The sequence below is a fragment of the Canis lupus genome, chromosome 4, assembly GCF_011100685.1.
Source record: "Canis lupus familiaris isolate Mischka breed German Shepherd chromosome 4, alternate assembly UU_Cfam_GSD_1.0, whole genome shotgun sequence".
NCBI classification, from domain to species: Eukaryota; Metazoa; Chordata; class Mammalia; order Carnivora; family Canidae; genus Canis; species Canis lupus.
In genome coordinates, this window is record NC_049225.1 from 37,317,022 (window position 1) to 37,332,803 (window position 15,782).

Sequence of the window (15,782 nt, forward strand, 5' to 3'; positions counted from 1 at the left end):
TGCTTAGTGAACTCTAGAATACCAAGTAACTGCTCAATTGCCATTAACTTTCAGTAACTCAAGACTACTTGCAAATTTTAGGATATATTAATTTTTCTCCCCTCTGTTCAAATGGCTTTGTATGCACAAGACAACTTTTCTTTGTAAGATTTATGAACAGAGGAACCTGGGTTTGTGGGAAGCTGAGTGACTAAACTTGGAATAAGTAACACCTAGAACTTCCAGACACAGTTGGCTTTCTCCACCTTCTAGAGAAGAAGAATAGAACCAGATAATATCCCATTATCTGTCAGGGTCAGCAACAAAGTAGAGGGATGCTTTTTTGCTTTTGCTGCAATGTGGTAGAATAGAAATACTGAAGTTTTGATGCCACAAAAGCCTGAGTTCAAGACTGGATTGTCTACTTACTAACTTTGTGATCAGCAGGTTACTTTACCTTTCAAATAAACGTCAGTTTCCTCTTCTGTAATACTAGAGCTAGTGATCCCTCTGACAGTTTTTTGTTGTGAGCAATGGATATGAAAAATGCTTTGGCCAAGCGTGGTATGGAAAATGAACTCAATCACTGTTAGTTCCTATTTCAACTTTCTTTTTCTTACCCCCCTTTCAGAGTATGTCTTTTTAAATAAAAGGCAGGTGAGTTGAAAACATTTTCTGGCAGTTGTAGAAACTGTTCTACTTGGTATTTAAATAGCCTGTTTCCCTTTGTTGGATCACATTCACAAGCAGTAGATTTTAGGGATGGCCTAAATCAAAGAAACTCCAGTTGCCTCAGAGCTCAGATTATCTACCCATTCCAGTTTTGGTCTTGTTTTGATCTTGTACCAGAACCGAATTTATTTTTTCCCCATAGTAAGGCATAACAACAGATCAGGTGTTCCTTGCTCTTAAATGGAAGCAGGGCTATGCAGGACAGTTTCACATTGATTGGTTAGGACATGCTGTCCTTTGAAGCAAGTGTTAGGCAGTAGTAAGTGCTGCAGTGCTCATACATACTGTTGAATTAATCATTGCAGAGTTCTTGGCTCTGACCTGTAAAGGTAAAATAAAACTGCCTCTTAGACATTGGAAACTATAGGAAAAATGGTGATTATAAAACACTGAGAGGAGTAAGAGAGAAGATGTTAAGAATGGCTTCAGCAGAATTGTCTTAAGGACTTTTAAATATTTGGGCCTTAAATATTTGGGCCTTAAAAAAAAAAAAAATTTTGGGCCTTAGTTCTGTTCTATTTCCTCTCTTAATCCAAAAGTCACAAATAAAACAGAAGATACAGTATGTCTTACTGGTCTAAGCTGAGGCCCTAGGTCTTAAATTTTAATTGTGCTACTTTTGCTTAGAACTCTTGTGTTTCCTAACTCCTTGTGTTTGAAATCACTTGTAGTGCTCACAGTTCTTTTATACGATTTATACGAAAAAGTTTCTTTGACATGCTGTTGAAATGTAGATTGTTTGAAACACAGCAGACACAGCATACTGACCTAAGAGCTTGGTAGAGAAGAATGCCCTCAGGTTTTGAAGCCAAATAGTCCTTGATTTGAATTTCAGCTCTGCCTCTTATTTGTTTGCTAACTTTGGGCAAGTTGCTTTACTGTTTTGAACAGTGCTTTCTTCTTGTGTAAGTAAGGTTATGTTAATATTTTGTCATATTACTATGAGGATTAAATGAGTATTACATGCAGAGTGTTTAGCGTATACTACATAGGTTCTGAATAAGTATAAACTATATTAGTGTATCTCCTTATCTTCAGACATGAATTTGGCAAACTGATACTGTCTTTTTGTTTTGTTTTGTTTTGTTTTATCTATCTATCTATCTATCTATTTATTTATTTATTTATTTATTTATTTATTTATTTGAGTATGAGCATACATTGAGGGTGAAGCAGGGCCAGGCTGGGCAGAGGGAGAGAGAGCATCTTAAGCAGGCTCCATGCCCAGCGCAGAGCCTGATGTGGGGCTCAGTGTCACAACCATGAGATCATGACCTGAGCCAAAGATCAAGAGTTGGAGGTTTAACCTATTGAGCTACTCAGACACCTCAGTTTTGTCTCTGAAAGTAAATGAAATATGGGATGGAATTTCTTGCAGTTCTTTGAGGGAAAAGGTATTTTATAAAGTAAAGGTATTACAGTTACCATTTATTATTTTCTTCAGGTTGATAACAGGGGAAATGCTGAGAAGGAAATACCCATTTCTACAGTCTCATCCAGTACCCAGGTGTCCTGCCCACTATGTGACCAAGGCTTCCCACCCACAAAGATTGAGCGACATGCCATGTACTGCAATGGGCTGATAGGGCAAGACACAGGTAAAACTTACCTGGATTTATCAAACTCTTTTCTTTGCATGGTTGTTTTGTAATCCTGTACAATGGATGCAGTACAGGAAAAAGAGACCACTCTCCCTCAAAGTTAAAGTTGTTGGGTTTATTTATTTATTTATTTTTTTCTTTCTCCTATCTACTTAATTCTCCAGTACTTTTCGTGTTCTTTATTACTTTGGCAGGTATGCTATTTTGTTGCACATACTCAGGAGAAAGGGAGAGGGAAAAATCTTTCATCTTTTAATGTTTCAACTTATTCTTTGGTGTATTGTAAACCAAAACTGTACCTTGCATTTCATCTTATATAGTCAGATATTGAGACTCCTATGGAGTTTGAGGAACTAAGTTCTAGCGTTGCCTGTTTTTTCGAAATTAAAGTATAGTTAACACAGTGTTGTAAGAGTTGCCCATTTTTTATTCAAATTAAGTCGTTGGTGGGGTTTTGTGTGTAGGAATTCTACCTAAAAACTGCAGCTAAAATATATCCCTAATTTCATTTCATATTCTATATGTCTCTGTTGCATCACCCAGGAACTACTGGTTACCTCTTGAAAAGAACATCAAAAACCTTGGTTTTGGTGCAATATGAGTTATTGATCAAGAGAATCTGCTTGTTCATCACAGCCCTTGAATTACCACCTCCAATCTTGCCTTTCTGTCTGTGGCTTTACCCTCCAAGAATACTAGTAATCAGCTCAGCTCTCTGTGGTCCAATATGCTGATTATAACCATACCTTAGATGATTGGAAGTGTTGCATTTCTCAGTCCTATTTGATTCTCATAACTTAGAAGTATTTATTCTGAAATTGTATAATTGTGAAAATTTTATAAGTTAATATTTCTAGGAGAGAAAGGCATATGTTATTTAATTTTTCTGACGTAATATACTTTTTATTTATTATATAACTTAGTACCTAAGCTTATAATTTAAATAAACATTGATTTTTCTGATTATAAAGTAGTACATGTTCATTATAATAATAATTGCTTATATTTATTGAGTACTTAAAATGAGTCAGAGACTACTTACATAAATGGGACCATGCTATAGTATATATATGATCTACAACTTGCCTTTTTTTTATAGCGGTAAATTTAAATCTTTCCATGTGCAGATATATTTTTTACATAGTTGAGATCTTACTATCTGCAAAATTTTTTACTTTGCTTTTTCTACTAATAGCATAAAATTTCTCCCATGTCACTAAAGTTAATGTGTAAAAATATTTTTAATGCTTACATACTATTCTGTAATCTGAATTGCTTCCACTGAGCTGTTATGTATTTAGTATGTTTCAGGTTACCATATTATACTTATATGTCATTGGGCCTTTTTTTTTTAAAGATTTTATTTATATATTTCTAAGAGACACATAGAGGCAAAGACATAGGCAGAGAGCCCAATGCAGGACTCAATCCCAGGACTCCAGGATCACGACCTGAGCTGAAGGCAGACGCTCAACCACTGAGCCACCCAGGTGCCGCTGTCATTGAGTCTTTTATTCCTAAAGTTGTTGTATTTTGGGGTTATTTCCCAAGGATACATATATGACTAGTTTGGGTGATAGTAAAAAAAAGTTGGGCTTTGGAGTCTAGTCAGTTTAAGGTTGAATCCCATCTTTGTCACTTACCAATGTGTGGTTTCATGCTAGTTTCCTAGCTTCCCTTTATGCACCTTGCCAATTAATAGTAATGACCTTATTTGATTTTCGTGAGGTCAAATAAGATATTTTAAGGAAAGTGCATAGCACCATGCCTTAGCACACAGTAAACACTTAAGGACTTTTAGCGGCTGTTACTATTCCCAGTAGTAGAATTACTGGGTCATAGATTTTGTCATCATTTTTAAGCATCATTTTAATACCATGGTTACCTTTTAAATACAATGAAAGTTGAAGACCTAAATCTGGTCTTCATCTCCTTTTAGTAGAAGAACACTGAAGGACTAGAGTTCTAGATGCAATTTTAATGTAACATAGTTCTTTTTTTTTTTTTTTTTTTTTTTTTTTTAACATAGTTCTTTAGTCTTATTTTTTAGCAGAGAATTCCAGTGACTGAAAGAATTCTGGGGCTGGCCATTTGATGACCAGAGAAGGAAGAAACTATCTTGTCTATCTCACCAAACATCCTTTACCCAGCTGGAATTAGTTATCAGAGTCAATAACTTACTTAGCATTAAGGTCCCAAAATAAATGAATTTGAGAAGCTGAATGTACCTTGAGCTCTAGGAAAGATAACCTTCTTCTGGTCAGAGTTATTAGGTAAGGGGTAGTATAAAGTAGCTCCTACTGATACCTCTGAGACCAAACTCTCATAGTTTGTGGTTAAATAGCAGGTTTTGGTATTCATTACTGTCCAAAGACATCTTTCAGTTATATAATACTTGTCCTGTTCTTCCTTACTAGAGTATGGTGGGGGCAACTCACAGCCCCAAATACCTGCTATTGAAATTGATTCAGGCTTGTTTCTGAGTATTCTGACACCAAATGCAGACTTCTACCACCAGAACCAGGTGTTCTCATTGAACTTGTTAAGAAGCTAACACCATCAGGTCGGCAAAGGAGACTGAAACTTGCACTGTCATTCAGGGAAAGCCTTTCAGGTTCTCTATTCCACTGGCTCAAGGGTCAGTGACCCTGTCTAATGCTGCTCAATGGGATTTACACTCTGGTCTTCAGGACTCTTTCAGACATAGATATATGTATGTTTTCTGATAGAATTGGGAGCCTGGGGCAGCCTGGGTGGCTCAGTAGTTTAGCATTGCCTTCGGCCCAGGGTGTAATCCTGGAGACCCGGGATTGAGTCCCGCATCAGGCTCCCTACATGGAACCTGCTTCTCCCTCTGCCTGTGTCTCTGCCTCTCTCCTTGCGTCTCTCATGAAGAAATAAAAAAAAAAATTTTTTTAAAAAGAAAAAAAAGAATTGGGAGCCTGTATATTCTTGGTGCTATATATCTTGGTGCTCTGATCCAGATGTCTCCGACCTCCATGCAAAGATGTCTGATATATCCTGAATGACAGTAGCACTTTCTTATTCTTTTTTTAAAGATTTATTTTAGAGAGTGGGTGCTCACCTGAGGTGGAGGGAGGGGTGGCGGGAGAGAATCCTCAAGCAGACTCTGCAATGAGCATGAAGCCTGATTCAGGGCCTGACCTCATGCCCCATGAGATCACAATCTTTTTTTTTTTTTATGAGATCACAATCTAAGCCAAAACCAAGTCTGATGCCCAACTGACTGAGTCTCCTAGGCGCCCCAACACTTTCTTTTTCATAGGGAAATTTGTTTTAAAAATTAGTTCAGGAGTGTAATAAAGACAAATCTAGAATACTATGAATTTCAACACCCACTTGTCTACCTAGAGTGAGAAATTTGATTCCCTTCTATCACCTCTTGCCTTCCTCCTTAACTTTAATTCATCCAGATACTTACTGAACATTTTTTTTTCTCAATGGTGCTAGATCTTATTTGTGTTACTAAAGAAGTTTAAGACAGAATTTCTGCCATTAAGAAGCTTGTTGTCTCACGGAGGAGATAAACATTAACCTAAGAAATTAATTACAAGATGACACAAAGTCAATGATAATGTACCAAATGAATGGTTCTGACAGTAAGTACAATAGAAAAAAGAAGAGCTGCAGTGAAGAGGGGTGATGCCTAAGAGAGAGTGGGTTTAGCCTGAGCTGGGAAGGCTGGATAGGTTTGGATAAACCCATGGGAAAATTGGGGGTCCCTTATCCTTCTATAGGTTAGATAAAATAGGAAGCAAGGGAAACAGACACTAAACAACAGCTTCCACTTAATCTTCCTTAGTAGTGTTAACTTGCTAACCTAAATTGCACTATGACCCTATAAAAGAATTTGGATTAGAGAATCCCTGTTGGAACTTTGTCCCAATCTTTACTTTATTCCTGTATCCTTTGAACAGAGTATGGGGCTATACGTGGGGTGAGAAAGTAGTTAGAGGATTTATGCAAAGTACCTACTAGCCTAGTAGTGTGTATGATGTGTCTGGCATATCACAGGTCCTTAATAAGTTTGCTGTCTTTATTTTTCACCAGCTTCCCAGCCCCTGTCTTTCTTGCAGATATAGTAGTGATTGTTCTGGTTCCTCTCACATTTTATGACTGGAATCAGAGGCCAAGCCCTCAGCCCAGTTTTTGGTAAAAGGAAGGTTCTTCTGCTATGGAGGAGAGAGAGTTACTTTTGAAAATACATGACCTAGACTAGGAGACTTAGCCCAATGCCTAAGGAGGTGGAATAAGAGGGAGGACTTGTCTCTCTCAAGTATCCAGCTCTCCCCTCCTTCCTATTTCCCCCAAATCTGATCTTAGGCATGCTTGGCTTGGCTGTGTAAAAGAAATAGTAATTAGAGTCATTTACATGAAGTGTCTACCACTTATGCCTAGTTACGGTGCAGCACAATAACAATTATACATATCATTAAATATGTGTTTGATTAACTTTGCTCTAAGTTTTATTTGATTATAATACTACATTCTGGGTAAGTTGGCTCAGTCTGCTCAGTTTGTTGCTCAATGATATGGCTATCTACAATATGGAAAATTAGAGGGAGTGTTCTTTAAAGGCATTGTTTGAGGGGAGATTTGTATTGGCTTTCTGGAAAATGTGTTTGAGACCACTTTTATTTAAACAGGAAGAATGAAGATCTCCATTTACTCATTCAGTAAATGTTTAATAAATAACTGCTACATACCAAATACAGTAAACAGAATATACAAAGTTCCTTTTCTCATGGAGTTTATATTCTAGCAGTGGGATAAATAAACATACAATATGTTAAGTGGTGATAAGTATTTTGGAGAAGAAAAGAAAGCAGAGGAAGAGGAGAATAGGGAGGTCAGTAGGTAGCAGTTTAGAATAATAGGTGGTCAGGGAAGGTCCCATTGAGAAGGTGACATCTGAGCAGAGACCTAAAGGAAGTAAGAGATTTCAAGGTGGAGAGAAGAGAATGTTACAGGCACAGGGAACACTAAGTGCAAAGATATTTGGTTATGAACAGGCTTGGTGTATATGAGGAATGATAAGCCTGTGTGTCTGGAATGAAGTAAGTAAAGGAAAGATAATGAGATTAGAGAGAGAAAAGGGAAGGGGACAAGTGGGCAGATCACATAGGGTTCTTAGGCCATAGTAAGGATTTTAGCTTTTACTCTGAGCAAACCATTGGAGGGATTTGATCAAAGAATGAATTAATATTTGAGCAAAGGATCATTCTGGCATATGGATAGGTTGTTGCGGTGGGGGACAAGAGTAGAAACTGGGACAACAGCCAACATTTTATGTTTGGCAGTATGATAGAGTGGGAGCAACATGGGCTTTGGAACTATATAGATCTGAATTTAAATTTCAGCTGTAATAATTGTCAGCTGGATAATTGACAAATGACCTTACCTTTTTGAGGATCAGATGCCTTGTTTGTAAAATTAGTCTGAGATCATTAGGATTATCATGAGAATCAGAGACACTTTATGAAGTACCTAGCATATAATAAATGTTCAATAAATGGTAGCTGTTGTTATTATTGAATATTATTCCTGCTGGTGTAGTCTCTCTGAAGTCTGTTTGTGTGCTGGTACATAAAGGATAAGCCGTCAGTCAGATAGAGCTAAGGGAAAGATGATAGGCAAGGTAATGGTAAGGTGGTAAGAATAAGCTAGTGAAAAATAGATTGTAGGAGAATTAGGGAAGCTGAAGGTATTAACTATGTATGCTTGGGTCTAGATGCAGGGATGTGGCTTAGAGTCAGGATACTGTCAAGAGTGGATATCATCTGGAAAAAAAAATAGTGGATAAGTGGGCGAAAGGAGGTGAGAATCCTTGGTATAGACTTGCCTGAGAGCTAACAGAGAAGGACTGAGGCCTAGAATAGGCTTAGACGGGGACGGGTGACTCAGCAAAAATCGTAAGACCTGAACATCTCTAATGAAAACAATTTTTTAATTAGATCGTTTGACTTTTTCTGTTCCATATAACTGAATTTACCTACCTGAATGCAGTTTGTGCCCCACTTAGACTTACTAGTGTTTATATGGCTTTTGTGGTACATAGGAAGATTAGATTAACTGTATCGCTATTGGGATGCCTGGGTGGCTCAGTGATTGGGCATCTGCTTTCGGCTCTCAGGGTGTAATCCCGGAGTCCTGGGATTGAGTCCCATATCAGGCTCCTTACATGGAGCCTGCTTCCCCTGTCTCTGCCTGTGTCTCTGCCTCTCTCTGTCTCTCATGAATAAATAAATAAATAAAATCTTTAAAGAAAAAAACTGTGTCGCTATTGACACATAACTACTAAGGTGTTAACAATTGGGAAAAAGCATAGGTTTAGTAAAAATAACATGGATTTTAGAGGCAGACTGGCCTGGGAAGATACACAAATCTAAATAAACTGAGATTATAATGCAGTCAGGCAGAAAAGGCATGCACATAAATAATGCAAGGTTAGAATTACTAGTGGACATACAGTCTGTTGTGTTTCAGAGGAAATGTGACTAGAGATTGAGATGGAAGGACATTAATGTAAAGGAACAGTAAGCAAAATCACATAAATAGAAAAATATGAGCAGTATACAGGAAAGAAGTTTCAATGTGGTTATAGTATGGGCAGTATGAAAGGAAATACATGGTAGGCAACTGTAGAATGACAAATTAACTTGAAATATGTCGGTTAATAAGGGGCAGAGATTTTTTTCAACTGTAAAAGAATTTTTTGTGTGTTTACTTCACTATAGTATATAGGACTGTTTGGGATGCAAGTGTTGGAAATCTAATTTAAGTAACCTTAAGCAAAAAACAAGTTAGTTTGCATGGAAATTGGGAAATCTAGTGTAGGTTTCAGACAGAGCTGGATCTAGGAGTTCAGATGGTGTCTCTCCTTCATCTTTTGACTCCACTTATCTGTATTCAATAAACAAGTCTTTTCAAGGGCAAACAAGATGTCTCTCTGCAGCTATAGATTTTTAGCCTTTAGTGGAAGGAAGGAGTTCTTTCTCCTGAAACTATAAGTCATTCTAGAGAAAGACTTTTGATTAGGCTTTATTTGATTTAAGTGTCCATCCGTGGTTTAGTCACTATAACCAAGTAGATGACTGTGCATTGTTTAAAAGTCAGAATAAGTAACAGAAAACCCTATTAATATCTGTTAGAAAATTCTGTAAGTCATAGTAACAGGAAACTCCATTAACAATGGGTTTAATATGTAGGGTTTCTTTTTCTCGCATAACAAGGTATCTAGAGTGAGGCAGTGGCTCAGTGATGTAATGAGAACTTGGGCTTTTCTCTTTTGGCTTTGCAATCCTTGTAGCTTCTTGGCTCATGGTTTTAAGGTGGCTTTTTTTTTTTTTTTAAATTTCTAGACTTCATATCTGTGTTCCAGGCAGGATGCAGGGGCTAGAGGGGCAGGGCTATAGATTTTGACTCTTGCAGTCCAATATCCCTATATTAGAATCTAATATTCCTATAATCTTGTGGAATTGAGTTTATTCCAAATTGTGGTGGAATTAGGTCAGTTTTAAATTTACTGACCTTGTTCATGTCTTTTATATGTGTTTGTATGTCTTTATGTGAATAAAATTATACTGTCTTTGAAGTCCTTGATTAATTTGCTTTGTACAGTGATTCAACTTAACAAAAATCATTCTGTTCTACTAAATTATTGAAGCATTGCACTAGGTACTGGGGGTACTCAAGAGTTTGCAAAGGGATATGAGAGAGCTGACTGGGATCTCAGATTTATACTCAGGGAATTTACAGTCCAGTGTGGCAGGCAGACCTGGGCATAATTAAGTATGATACAAATCAGTTGAAGTAGTAAAATAGAGGCACTAACCACTCTTAAAGGTAGAAGGGATTATTTCTGGTTGGCAAGAAAAAGTAGATTCTTACTTAAGTGTTCCCCTAATATTAGGCATGGGATTTTTACCCTTTTTTTTTTTTTTCCTGATAAAGATAAGCATTTAAAATAGCATGAGCCTTGGGGTGCCTGGCTGGCTTAGTCAGTGGACTATATGGCTCTTGATCTTGGAGTTATGAGTTGAAGCCCCATGTTGGATAGAGAGATTACTTTAAAAATTTAAGTTTTGGGCAGCCCCAGTGGCCCAGCGGTTTAGCTCTGCCTTCAGCCCAGGGCGTGATCCTGGAGACCCGGGATCGAGTCCCACATCGGGCTCCCTGCATGGAGCCTGCTTCTCCCTCTGCATGTGTCTCTGCCTCTCTCTCTCTCTCTCTCTGTCTCTCATGAATAAATAAATAAAAATCTTAAAAAAAAATAAGTTTTTCTTTTTTTAAAAAAGATTTTATTTATTTATTTGAGAGAGAGAGATGGCAAGAGAAACACAAGCAGGGGGTGGGAGAGAGAGAAGGCTGAGCAGGCAGCCTGCTTCGGGTCTGGATCCCTGGACCCCAAGATCATGACCTGAGCTGAAGGCAGATGCTTAAATGACTGAGCCACCAAGGTGCCCCTGAAATAAAATCTTGATAAAGAAAACAAGCAGCCAGTGGCATAAGCCTTATAATATATAAATTGTGAATTTCTGTTTAGAGTTATTTCTTTAAGTTAGGATTACTAAAAGTGGAATTACTGGATTATATCTATAACATTTTAAGATTGCTTTTTAGAAAGGTTTTAGTGATTAAAATTCTCACCACTAACATATGAGACTGTTCTTTTCATAACTCTATTCCAAAAAGTAAGGAATTTTTTTCTTTCTTACAGATCTTGGCATATTTGATAGGTAAACAATGGCATTTCACTGTACTTTATATTTCTTTGATTAATAGTAAATTGAAATTTTTTCTTTTTTTAAAAAGCCAACTTGTCTTTTTTCTTTGAAGAATTGTTCTCTCAACTTTGCCCAAGTATTTTTGGGGTTCTTTTTCTTATCAGTTTCTGTAAGTTCTTTATAAATTATCTGCCTTCTGCTTCCAAGGTGCTTTCCAGGTTTTTTTTCTACCTATCCATCAGTTTTTACCAAGTTTCCAGATTTATTCAGCCTGAGACAGCAACCTCTTTGTGTGAATACTGTCAAAGCTTTTATTTCCTGAAGAAGAATGCTGATTTTGTAGAAAGATCTAATTGGCATGAATAGAAGTGGCACTGATAAGGAGAAAAGAGATTGGAATTCATGCAGAATTAAGGGAGGTGGGCATCAAAGAGAAAGGATAAAGAATTTATTGTTATAGATGATGGTAGGAGGAAGCTAAGAGGTAGGAGAAGGTGGTGATGGCCTGGTACGGGAATCAGTAGGGGCCAGATGCTGAAAGTGGTATACTATTTAGTAGATTCCTCTTTAATAACTTGTTTCCAAGTTTGGAACTGTTTGGCATTTTCTGGAATGGCCACCATCTTATTTGAATGCCTACTGACATAAACTGGATGAACTCAGGCCAGTATTTTTACCCCAGACTTCTTAAGTTGCCCTGCATGTAACCCTTCTCATGTATTAATAATGTAGCAGCAGTGTGCCTCTTCCCTCCCCTTCCCTCCCTTTCACTCCCCTCATATCCCTTCCCATTCCCTCCCCTTGCATTTTAGTTGTCTTCTGACAACTTTCGTTCAACATTTCTATGGAACATTTCCTTATATCAGCTCTACTGTGATATAGTAAAAAAGTTGCTATATGATTTGGCATATGAAATAGCAGTCTGACTGCAGTCTGTGTCTGCTTGAGTTCTCAGTGCCTTCATTCATCTCATCTTATCCCTTTTAACATGGACTTTGTCTTTGCGTCAGTTACACCTGCTCATTTTTGCCTCCCTGCTGAAAAGCCAGACCTCAGGATCTAGCAGTTTTCTTCTGCCAAATGTGCTTATTCTTTCCTTCAAAAATAAAATAGCTTCTGAAAGAAATTGAGGAAGACACAAAGAGATGGAAAAATATTCCATGCTCATAGATTGGCAGAATTAATATTGTGAAAATGTCAATGTTACCCAGGGCAATATACACGTTTAATGCAATCCCTATCAAAATACCATGGACTTTCTTCAGAGAGTTAGAACAAATTATTTTAAGATTTGTGTGGAATCAGAAAAGACACCGAATAGCCAGGGGAATTTTAAAAAAGAAAACCATATCTGGGGGCATCACAATGCCAGATTTCAGGTTGTACTACAAAGCTGTGGTCATCAAGACAGTGTGGTACTGGCACAAAAACAGACGCATAGATCAGTGGAACAGAATAGAGAATCCAGAAGTGGACCCTGAACTTTATGGTCAACTAATATTCGATAAAGGAGGAAAGACTATCCATTGGAAGAAAGACAGTCTCTTCAATAAATGGTGCTGGGAAAATTGGACATCCACATGCAGAAGAATGAAACTAGACCACTCTCTTTCACCATACACAAAGATAAACTCAAAATGGATGAAAGATCTAAATGTGAGACAAGATTCCATCAAAATCCTAGAGAAGAACACAGGCAACACCCTTTTTGAACTCGGCCATAGTAACTTCTTGCAAGATACATCCACGAAGGCAAAAGAAACAAAAGCAAAAATGAACTATTGGGACTTCATCAAGATAAGAAGCTTTTGCACAGCAAAGGATACAGTCAACAAAACTAAAAGACAACCTACAGAATGGGAGAAGATATTTGCAAATGACATACCAGATAAAGGGCTAGTTTCCAAGATCTATAAAGAACTTCTTAAACTCAACACCAAAGAAACAAACAATCCAATCATGAAATGGGCAAAAGACATGAACAGAAATCTCACAGAGACATAGACATGGCCAACATGCATATGAGAAAATGCTCTGCATCACTTGCCATCAGGGAAATACAAATCAAAACCACAATGAGATACCACCTCACACCAGTGAGAATGGGGCAAATTAACAAGGCAGGAAACAACAAATGTTGGAGAGGATGCGGAGAAAAGGGAACCCTGTTACACTGTTGGTGGGAATGTGAACTGGTGCAGCCAGTCTGGAAAACTGTGTGGAGGTTCCTCAAAGAGTTAAAAATAGACCTGCCCTACGACCCAGCAATTGCACTGTTGGGGATTTACCCCAAAGATACAAATGCAATGAAATGCCGGGACACCTGCACCCCGATGTTTATAGCAGCAATGGCCACGATAGCCAAACTGTGGAAGGAGCCTCGGTGTCCAACGAAAGATGAAAGGATAAAGAAGATGTGGTTTATGTATACAATGGAATATTACTCAGCTATTAGAAATGACAAATACCCACCATTTGCTTCAACGTGGATGGAACTGGAGGGTATTATGCTGAGTGAAGTCAGTCGGTGAAGGACAAACATTATATGTTCTCATTCATTTGGGGAATATAAATAATAGTGAAAGGGAATATAAGGGAAGGGAGAAGAAACGTGTGGGAAATATCAGAAAGGGAGACAGAACGTAAAGACTGCTAACTCTGGGAAACGAACTAGGGGTGGTGGAAGGGGAGAAGGGCGGGGGGTGGGAGTGAATGGGTGACGGGCACTGGGGGTTATTCTGTATGTTAGTAAATTGAACACCAATAAAAAATAAATTAAAAACAAAAACAAAAACAAAAATAAAATAGCTCTTATTATCACTTGAGTTAATACCCAAAGTATTATGTGTTGAAGGAGTACTATCAGCTAAAAACCAGTTCTCTCACTTCATGATCTGGTCACACGTTTTAATTCAGGCATCTAGAGCATTTTAAGAAAGAAGAAAGTTCAAGGGATTAATATTAGATTAGTCTTCTCCCTTAGAACTGTCTTAGAGCCACAGGCAGAACTTTAGTTACCTTAGAAGATAAGTATTACTGTTATCTTCATTTTACTCACAAAGACACTGGCATCAGAGAGGTTTAGTACTTGTCCAGCATCAGATAGTTTATAAGCAGTAGAGCCAGGGCCCAAGCCCAGGTCAGCCTGATTCCAGGCCTAGCATTCTTCAATGCTACAGGTTCTTTTTTTTTTTTTTTTTTAAGATAGATTGATTGATTGATTGATTGATTGATTTATGATAGACATAGAGAGAGAGAGAGAGGCAGAGACGCAGGAGGAGGAAGAAGCAGGCTCCATGCTGGGAGCCTGATGCGGAACTCGATCGTGGGACCCAAGGATCGCACTTTGGGCCAAAGACAGGCGCCAAACCGCTGAGCCACCCAGGGATCCGCAATGCTACAGGTTCTTATCTGCCTTCCCATGTATGGAAATGGGAATACACACAGGAAAGTTTGAGGAGACTATGGAAGCCTCAGTCAGTTTTAGGAAGGCAGAGTATTAGAATCCTCAGTCCCTGAATGCCAACGTGAAGTCTAATCTCATCAGAATTGACCTTGTCAGCTTTTCAATTACCTGGAAAAAAGTTTGATGGATTCAGACTGTTTCCTAGTGTACAGAGTTGATATCACCTAAGTCACCTCTGTAAAAGCGTGTGTGTAAAGTGAAAGGATCAGATGAACTGTCAAAATTACTTCTGGTAGTGGCCTTGGAAATCATTCATTCACAGACTGACTTGTTACTAAGGAGTCTAAGGGCATAATATAAAGGAAACACTTGATAGCAAGATACTATTTTTCCATTAAGTAAGTTAAAAAGATTTAATTTACCAAGTCTTTACAGATCATACCTAATATCAACCAATAAGGGCTACCATTTGTGACTACCTGCTATATATCAGGAACTGTGCTTTTAGGGTATAGTTTAATTCTTACAACAATCTTTTGAAACATATTATTCTACTTTTATAGAAGAGGAAACTGAGGCTTGACACGAAAATAATTTCCCCAGTATCACATACCTAGAAAGTGGCAGGAGCCAGGCTGCACAGTCAGCTTTATTATTATTATTTTTTTTCCACAATCAGCCTTAATTTAAAAACTACTCGAGGGATCCCTGGGTGGCGCAGCGGTTTAGTGCCTGCCTTTGACCCAGGGCGCGATCCTGGAGACCCGGGATTGAATCCCACGTCGGGCTCCCGGTGCATGGAGCCTGCTTCTCCCTCTGCCTATGTCTCTGCCTCTCTCTCTCTCTCTCTCTGTGTGACTATCATAAAAAAAAAAAAAAAAAAAAAAAAAAAAACTACTCGAAAGAATTATCCAGAAATGTTCAGATTTTAAAAAACAAAAACAAGTTTCAGAATACTAAATTTAATATGATGGTCAATATATTGTTCTAAGAATTTGTTAAAACTGTTTATTTCTATAAGAACTAATGATAATATAATTTTGAGAATAAATCGTTCTTAAAGGAGATACTTGGAGGCCGAGGATGGGATTGGGAAGACGCACACAGTTAGATGATCAGTTTTGAGAATAGTGTAGTTTTTGAGTTGGATGATTGGTTTGGATATATATTCTTTTGTATATATTATAAAGATTTTAAAGAGCTTATATGCTTCTATTACACTTCTTGTCATTTATTTCACTTCTACAGGAACCTTGATAAAGCAGCCACTGTTAAAATTCAGAAAAGTTTAGAGTTTTTTCTCCATATGAAACACAC

General features: G+C 37.8%; 1 protein-coding gene and 2 long non-coding RNA genes across 7 annotated transcripts in view; 1 reads left to right on the top strand and 2 right to left on the bottom strand.

Moving 5' to 3' along the window:
- The window catches only part of UIMC1 (ubiquitin interaction motif containing 1), a 127,474-nt gene that overhangs the window by 90,079 nt on the left and 21,613 nt on the right, over positions 1 to 15,782 (top strand). For 4 of the 5 annotated variants that reach the window (XM_038534679.1, XM_038534680.1, XM_038534681.1 and 1 more), the window contains one exon: positions 2,156 to 2,309. In XM_038534679.1, coding sequence (XP_038390607.1) covers positions 2,156 to 2,309 — 154 coding nt within the window. Of the gene's footprint in view, positions 1 to 2,155; positions 2,310 to 2,855; positions 3,208 to 15,782 lie in introns of those variants that run through there. The other variant, XM_038534683.1, reaches the window with a different exon arrangement.
- LOC119871502 overlaps positions 1 to 15,782 on the bottom strand; it is a 44,232-nt gene that overhangs the window by 7,026 nt on the left and 21,424 nt on the right. The window lies entirely within an intron of this gene.
- Positions 779 to 5,479, bottom strand: LOC102152401. Its single transcript, XR_005358129.1, has 3 exons — positions 5,398 to 5,479; positions 3,059 to 3,124; positions 779 to 1,032 (listed from the first exon to the last, which is right to left on the bottom strand). It is a non-coding gene; the product is annotated as an uncharacterized LOC102152401 (long non-coding RNA).